The following is an 8,704-nucleotide window of genomic DNA, read 5'->3' as shown; positions in this document are numbered from 1 at the left end:
TGTACGTTTGCCCACTGCCAAAAATGATCAGTCTCTAATTTTAATGGTAGGTTTATCTTAACAGTGAGAGACAGAATAACAACAAAACTATCCAGAAAAACGCATTTCAAAAAAGTTAACTTGATTTGCATTTTAATGAGTGAAATAGGTATTTGATCCCCTATCAATCGGCAAGATTTCTGGCTCCCAGGTGTCTTCTATACAGGTAATGAGCTGAGATTAGGAGCACTCTCTTAAAAGGAGTACTCCTAATCTAAGTTAGTTACCTGTATAAAAGACCGCTGTCCACAGAAGGAATCAATCAATCAATCGGATTCCAATCTCTCCACCATGGAAAAGACTGAAGAGCTGTCCAAGGATGTCAGGGACAAGATTTTAGACCGACACAAGGCTAGAACGGGCAGCAAGACCATCGCAAAGCAGCTTAGTGATATGGTAACGTGATTTCCCACACCTGAAAACACATTGCGTTTTCAGATGCACGCGTGTGCTATAAAGCATGTTTTAGCCATGGGTGCAGGAATGCTGCCCATTCGCAACAGTGTTAACCTAGCAATACTCCTTGTCGTTTTTGTAAATATTGTATGGTTTGGTTATGAAATGTCATATTTGCAAACACTGCAACAGTAAATTTATTTTATTCTTGAAGTCTAGCAGACAGCCAATTAACTTTCTTTTTTTTTTACTTCTCAGGTTCCTTTTGGGGAAGTTAAACATGTGCGTGACTGGCTTCAAATTGAGGGCCATGTTTATAAGCCTGAAATTGAGCATCCAAAAAGGCCCATTCGTGGGTTTGAATGTCCCCATAGTGAAGTCAGTGGTGCTCGATTTTGGGGTCTTTTCAAATCTCTTTGTGGGCAGCCTGAACACTTTTTCCAGCATTGCTATGTCCACAACCATTGCCCTCTCATATTCATGAACCAGGCGGGGAAAAACCTGACCCCAATGGATCTTCCTAAAGCTCAGAGAGATGTACTTCTGGATATCTGTGATGAAGCCTTATGCCAAGCTGTCAAGGCACTCGGGGTTAAGTTGGTGGTTGGAGTGGGCAAGTTTTCTGAGCAGCGTGCCAGAAAGGCTCTAGCTGGGGAGGGATCAGATGTTACAGTGACGGGTATAATGCACCCATCTCCCAGGAACCCTCAGGCCAATAAAGGTTGGGACGTCTTGGTAAGGACACAGCTCCAGGACCTGGGAGTTTTGTCACTGTTTGTCTGACTGACAGAAGGACCTGCATTTTACGATTAGACTACATGGTTACCGATACACTACATCAATAACTACGTTTGCTACATTGTTTGTACCACACTATGCCTTGTTCAAATGTCAACACTCATGAACGATGCAGTAAAATGGAACGGACTGTATTAATGGATTATATATGTAAAACACTTATATCCACTGTAGAATTTAGTAAACTGTTTAAAAAAAAGCTATAATCCTTTTAAATGTAACAAAGAACATTTCCTAAAATGATTGCTAAGCTGCCGCTGCACTTCCAGTTGAAGACAGCCTTTCGAAAATGTCAGTTGTGCAGGATTGCCAAGTGGTGCTGGAACGCATCGAAGGACAGATGGAGCATTCATACAATTAAGTATTCTTGTCTGACCTTCACATGTCGTGTAAAACAAATCCCCAAGAATCACACCTGTGGGTTTATGGACATATTTTGATTATGTAGATGATATCAGCTACTTTATCTCACAATTTTGCTATTCCCTACTGGTGAATATCCAGAATCAGTGTAATGAATGTAGAAAAAAAAAGTCTTCATTTTCCCTATTCAGTCGCTGTTAATCCTAGGCCTTCTTTAAGAAAACTTAGAATAGTTTGTAGCTGATAATTCTAGATAAAGAATGAGTAGTATTGTCTCAATGAACATTAACATACTTTTGTTTCTTATGTCTTTGCACATTAGCAATGTAGCAGTTTCCTCATCCTGTGACATCAGTCATGTTACAGACTAAAAGTCTACATTTTACTGCTTTTTTTGTTTCAACGTACAAAATAAGAGCCAACCTGTGATAGGTACATTTTATATGGAAGATTATCCTTCCACTAGCGTAAGATGTCGTCTAAAGATAAAATGAAGTTGCATATCATCAGTGCTTGACGTATCCAAGGACCAAGGAGTTTGCCATTAAGGACTTGTTAGTGGAGACTTGAAACCATTCCTTCCATTCCCTGTGCCCAACTGTGCACCCAGTTTTTGACTGCTTTGTGTAACTATTTATGCAAGAAATATAGTTCTTGTCCTCTCTTGCATTATAAGTAAGAACAGTAAGCTATACTGTTCATGCAACTTTGTTTTTTGCAGAGGCAGACTTTTACAGACCGTTTATATCTATATTCTGCCCAATCATCTGTTGATGTCCCTGGCTTGTTTCTAGTCTGTGCCGGCCACTGACTAATGAGCTGTTCCACACTGTTGGTTGGCATAGCAGATTACTACAGACCTCCAGCCTCTACAGTACAGATCTGCAGTGCAAAAAATATGTACACTCTGCTAGACAGAAAAAGGACACCTATGTTTACAGACTGCACTTTTTTGAAAGTTTTTTTTCTTCTTCCGTTTAACCTTTAAAATGCAGTAGAGTTAGAAATTATCTTTAGATCAAACATTTTTAAATATTTTTATTTTTAGAATGCAACTTTGATATTGTGAATAGTGTGTATGTGTTTTTTTTTTTGTTTTTTTGTTTTTTGTTTTTTTAAGTCCTCCTACAATTTCAATGGTTGCTGAAAAGCCTTCTGGGAATCCCGTGGTGACAAGGATGTATATGAAGGAATGATGTTGCCCAAAGGAGATTTTGTACCTTATTTGGAATATCAACAAGCAAGTGTTGTAGGAAAATGGGTTTTGTTCCATTTAAGATGTAGGGTAAACAGTGAAGGCTCAGTTAATGACCTGGGTTCATTGCCATTACAGTGGAAAACTGTAGAGAAAATTAAACATTTGCATTTAATGAATGACTGTTTTTCTGTTCAGCCATGTGAGAACTCACACAAGAAAAACAATCATATATATGTGCATAGTGAAACATTGGGGTTGATTTACTAACGGAATGAAGGCTGCTTCCTTAGCAAATTGAATTCTCCCCTTAGAATGAAAGTTCAAGAATAGGGTAACACTAGTTCACTTTGAATATCCAATCATACTAGCAAACATCCTGTGCTTTTTTTTTTTTTTTTAAGTGGAGGTCTAGTGAGTATTATACTTAATAACAACAAAGTCACCCCCCCCCCCTTTTCTCTTAATCAGTTGCCCATATGTCTGACATTGAACAAGCCTCCAGAAAAAGAAGTAAAAAGTCAAGGTAACATGACCAGTCCATTCTTTCATTCCCTAAATGGTGGCATTCTAGAGAGGAATGCATTGAACAAGGGACTACATGTCCCATATCGCTGTGCTCCTCCAGCAGTAAGGGATGTGTGACAAGTATATGTTTTGGCTTAGTAAGGGACCTATAAGTATGTGTCTTGCCCCTTAAAACACCCATCACAGTATCAGATACAGAAGATAGAGGTGCCAGTCAATGTTGGTGGCTAGCAAGGAAGCCTGCCTCTGACACTGAATAGCGTAAACACGCCACCAGTGTAGTCTAGCCACTTAATGTGATTGTAAAGGGTCTTTTTGTTTTTTTAAATAACAAACCTGTTATACTGATGGCTTCAGCCATAACCCCGGTAACCCACTTAAAAGCCGCAATGTGTGTGTGTGTGTGTATGTGTATGTATATGTGTATATATATATATATATATATATATATATATATATATATATATATATATATATATATATATATATAAATATTGCTGTCTAAAAAACCACAATGAGGCTTTGAAAAGATAGGCGGCAGAGACAGGAAACGGCCACGCGACGCTGTCGCTGAACCTGAAGTTGAATAAAAGCAAAGAACAGATTTAAAGGTTAAAGTGAAGATTTCATCTGTAATAAAATTCTGGCACAATAAGGAGTTGAATAGCCGCCATGAAGACCGCTTTTATACTATATGAGCAGTATATATGTATGTTGAAATTGAGTTCAGCTTTAACTTCCCTTGTATGTGATTGGATATTTGGAGTGGGTACAGATTCACCTTATTTATTACCAATCACTTTGCGAAGTAAACCTATGCTTGCTGAAATTAAATTGTACTGTGCTGCGTAAACAGTCTTCACTAAAGTAAACCCAGCAGAGGGACTGACAGATCTCAATGAAGCACAAGTGCAGTGATGTCGCTGCACTTGTAGTCCATTGATTACCTACTCCGGCTTCATAACAAAAGGTCTGTAGCACCATACGGACTTTGGGCTAGGGGAAGAATCTGCAGGAGCCTGTGCGTTGCATCCGCAGCGCATTGATCACACTTGCAGTGCTCTTCAGGCAGTGTCCTTCACTGCAGCTGTTTGCATGTATGTTTTATATCTTTATCTACAATTTTCTAGACATGGAGTTTTCAATATTTTCATGCAAGATTCACACAGTTTTTCCCCAATATTTTTCAGTTGGAATGAAAAATGTGTAAATCTTGGGTGAATGCTGTGACTCTTAAATACAAATTTTGATCAATTGTCTGTAGTGTTATACTGATCCAGTGGTGCAACTGGAAATCAAACATGTCACAGAAACATAAAATAGAATTCCCCAATCAAAATTGTGTGCTCACGTTTTGAATATGCAGTGGTGACTAAAGCTGGATACACACTATACAATTTTCTGTAGATTTTTTTTTTCCTTCAGATTTACCAAAACCATATAATATGAGGTCAAACCTTAAGAGTTTCAATTTATATGCAATCAGGCAGGCCCTTGCACTAAATGGTTTTGGTAAATCTAAAGGAAATCGGGCAAAAGTTGTATAATGTGTATGGGGTCTAAGAAAGAGAGTGTTTCCTTAACATTGTACAGCATCACCTCTGCTGGTTCTCAAGCCACCGCTGTGTGGTGGGAGAGACTGTCTCACTGGCAGCAGGTGGATTTTTTTCCTGCCGTTGCCATATGCAGTTCTGTTGACATCTTCTGTGTTAAGAAGTGATGTGCGTGGAGAAGAGACTGGAATGCTGCAAGATGAGGCGGGCTGCTTGTTAGGAGGTCTATTATATGTCTGAAAGATGCAGTGAGGCAAGGGGCACAGGCAGACTGTTTTATTGTGCTAATAAAGTAGCCCATCTAGCCTCATTGCTTATTTAAACTATGCTCTTCTAATTAAAAGGAAAAAAGGATTACTGGTATGCTGAGCCCGATTCTACCTGCCAGTTTGACTTTGTCGAAATTGCGGGAGAACCTCTATGGAGACATGCAGTGTTTTATCTCGGGACCTACTAACTGTTATGTATGTATAGAAAGTCTTGTGCGTTTTTGTAAAGCAAGAAGTCAGCTTTCTATTTTTATGATGTACATTGCTGGCAGATTATTTTGATAGCTGCCTGGAAACATTGTAACGTCTTTAGGTGAATGCAGTTTATATATTGAATGCCTTATATACGTATATTGTGAAAGCTTCAGAATTAGTTATCCTTTGTACTGAAAAGTGTTATAAACCCTTAAAAGCTAACAGTATTGGGCCTCGTGTGTGAATAGTGTCTGAAAGGGTAGTAGCTGCTCTGCTATTAGCCACCAATCAGACTCCAGCTCTCATTTTTCTAGTGCAGATTAGAAAAAAGGACTATTCTGATTGATTGCTAGAAGCAATGTATTTTTAGACACTTTCTGCTTTCACGAGGCCCGTTCTGCTTTCATTAGTATTTTTATGTTGGATTGGTGAAAATTAGTTATTATTCTCAATTCTGTAGGTTATAATATAGATTTTTGCACAAAGTTGCTAGAGGTATACTAACCCTTTTGTTATGTCATCATATGTATCTGATGTAAATATTGAAAGATGACAGTATAATCAGTTAAATGATATTTGCTAGTTTTTTTTTTTTTTGTTTTTTTTTACTGTTAACATGTTACTAAAGGGAGGCATCGATGGAACAAATCCGGTACAACAAAAGATGCTCTGTTTTGGCTGTCCTCATAACTATTACATTCCTCATAACTATTACATGGCGGTCTGTTCATGTTGAATGTCTAGATCTGTCAGACTAGGCATGTATGGCAAATTCTGTCAAAACCTGGGCTAGGTTGTTATGCTAGAGAACTACAGACAAAATTGAGTAATAAGCAAGGCATAAGAATAGCTGTTTTTCTGCTATGCTTTTAGCTACATGGACATGTTTAGTAGTATAATAATGACCCGCATCAGATATTAGGCTGTAGTAACTTTTTATTTTTTTTTAGGACAATCCAAGCCATTGTAGACTGTGTCAGGCCAATGAATACACTCACAGATTTAACTGTTTGAAATGTGCTGGGACTTTATTGTTATACTTCAGTACAGGTACTTATAGAGCTTGTATTTTATTGAAAAAAAAATGTGAGCATTATGTTTGTGTGTGTGTGTGTAAATTTAAAAATATTTTTTTCTTGACTGAATTAACGCACAGAATTTATCTGGTGGAGGGATGTCATTGTTTCCTTCTGATTTTATGATTTCTTGAGAGTTTGTGCTTAGAGAATATTGTTAAATCTCAATTCTGGGAACTACAAATAAAAAAACTACCTTTGCACTGGGATGTCCGAGCAATGCAATAGTTAAAAGCTCATTAACTTTATGGGATGAAGAATAGGATGTAATGCTTACCTCACTCCAGCATTCACTCCCTTTATCTGAACAACCAGACCTCCAAGGCCTCTTCTCTAACGCTGGCCATAGACTGAGGCTAGGTTCACATATGTGCAGCCACCGTTCACAGCATGGGGTCCGGTGCGTCCCTGTTCATCGGTTCAGGTGTGATTCAGGTCCGAATTTTTGCCTGAATTCACGCCTGCACTGGTCCCAAAGACGCACAGGACGCTTCTCCCATCCAGACTGCGGTCACCCTAGACCTGTGTTAACTGGCTCCATTGAGAGCCGGTCACACTCACCTGTCATGGGAATTGGATGCAGGGAAATCCGCATCCAATTCGCTTATATGTGAACCCAGCCTAAATCTCTGCCGGTTCAGCGGAGAACCATTTATGAGCAGGCTAATTGATCGATCAACTTGGGTACAAGTTGATTTTACATGTGATTACTTCTAACAGCTGTAGCCGCTAGCATTAATCACTGTGTTCTCCCGGTAGGGACAGCTTACCCCGCCGGAAGAATACAATAGCTCCACGGGGACAGGATTCCCCCATCAACACTCTGTTGACTGGGGAAATTAAGGTATTAACATTTTAATAATCATCCCCTAGAGTTAACAAGCATTTAACCTTTAGGGCTCATTTGCACTTGCTTCGGCTTCAACACACATTAACGGCTAGTTTACACTTGCTTCAAAACAAGGCTTTGGACACGCTTTTTCTAAATGCAAGTCAAAGCTCCCGTCACTAAATAAAATAGTTAGCTTACAGTTCTGTTTACACCTTGCTTTTGCTTCACTTCAAAAATGATACCCCATATAGCTTCAGTGGTGCTTCAAAGCGTCTTCAAAGCCTCCATAGAAGTCTATGGCGAAGCTCCACCAAAGCCTCATCTGAGCACTGAGCAAAAGCAAGGTGTAAACAGGACTGTAAGCTAACCATTTTATGTAGTGACAGGGGCTTTGACTAGAGTTCAGAGAGCTTTAACAAAGCGTGTCCGAAGCCATGTTTTGAAGCAAGTGTAAACTAGCTCTTACTATGTGGGGACAGTTTTTGGTCATTTCCAGAGTTGGACTTTAAAATACTATTTGCCGGCTGTCATGTTGATCCATTGGCTACAATATTTTTACTAACCCAGGGCAAGTATGCAGGTTTGGAGTGCTGATGCCACTTGTTACATGCTTGCTTTTGGTTAGGGTTTTGATTCCAGAGGCAACTAGTATGTAGATGAAACAGCCTATATTTCAATAAACATGCACACTCTGCACATTCATGATTATGGCAATGAAGATGCTGGAGATCCTAAAAGACAGCCCAAGTGCTTGCTAAATCCTGGAGGAATCTGTATTGGTTGGTTAGTTAAAATATTTATTACAGGTAATCCTTATTTTATCAAGAATCGTCAGCAGTCCACTGCGGTTTCATGATGCCTAACGGACATGATAGATCTGAATTAAATCGATTAGATTGGGTGACAATCATCACATGTCTGTGGTACCTTTTACATTGTGCCTGACATCAATGTATGTATGGGGAAATATCTCAGAGAAAGAAATAGGCCGGATATGACATAAAGCAGAAAATTGGTGAAGATGGGCATGGTCACTATGTGCTCTTGTATTGTAGTGTTGCGATTGCATAAAACTGTCCATTGTATATGAATTCCCTTTGTAGTAGGTACAGCTATGTAAACAGAGTTTAAAACCATGTTGTGCTTAAATAAACTCCAACCTTACTGCTACATGTTTTCATCTGATCAATAAATTGGTGCTGTTCTTTTGTTGTCTCTGGATATATATTTTTTGCCTCCACAATGAATGCAAAGCGACTTAAAGTGGAAGAAAAGCCTAACTATAACTATTCTTAAAAATGTTCCATCCCCCTCTACCTACCTATCCAATCTAATCTGTGTTAAAAAGAGCTATGTACTTACCTATTGTCAATCTGGTGCTGTCACATGACCTGCAGCGCTGTGAATTAGAGCGCTCAACAATGGCTGTGAATGCCAGGAGCCATGACATCACCCGTAGG

The 8,704-nt window shown here is 39.1% G+C and overlaps 1 protein-coding gene across 1 annotated transcript; it reads left to right on the top strand.

Moving 5' to 3' along the window:
- Window positions 1–692: 692 nt before the first annotated feature.
- SMUG1 (single-strand-selective monofunctional uracil-DNA glycosylase 1) lies at window positions 693–8,459 on the top strand (the record flags this gene model as incomplete). Its single annotated transcript, XM_073613621.1, is given in 1 exon segment — window positions 693–8,459. A coding segment is annotated over 1 exon segment (526 nt), but the record flags the coding sequence as incomplete, so codon positions are not given.
- Window positions 8,460–8,704: the final 245 nt, after the last annotated feature.

This window comes from Aquarana catesbeiana, linkage group LG02 (genome assembly GCF_042186555.1).
Source record: "Aquarana catesbeiana isolate 2022-GZ linkage group LG02, ASM4218655v1, whole genome shotgun sequence".
In the NCBI taxonomy this organism is placed as follows: domain Eukaryota; kingdom Metazoa; phylum Chordata; class Amphibia; order Anura; family Ranidae; genus Aquarana; species Aquarana catesbeiana.
Note: the sequence above shows the minus strand (reverse complement) of the source record. Positions and strands in the feature narration are given on the sequence as shown.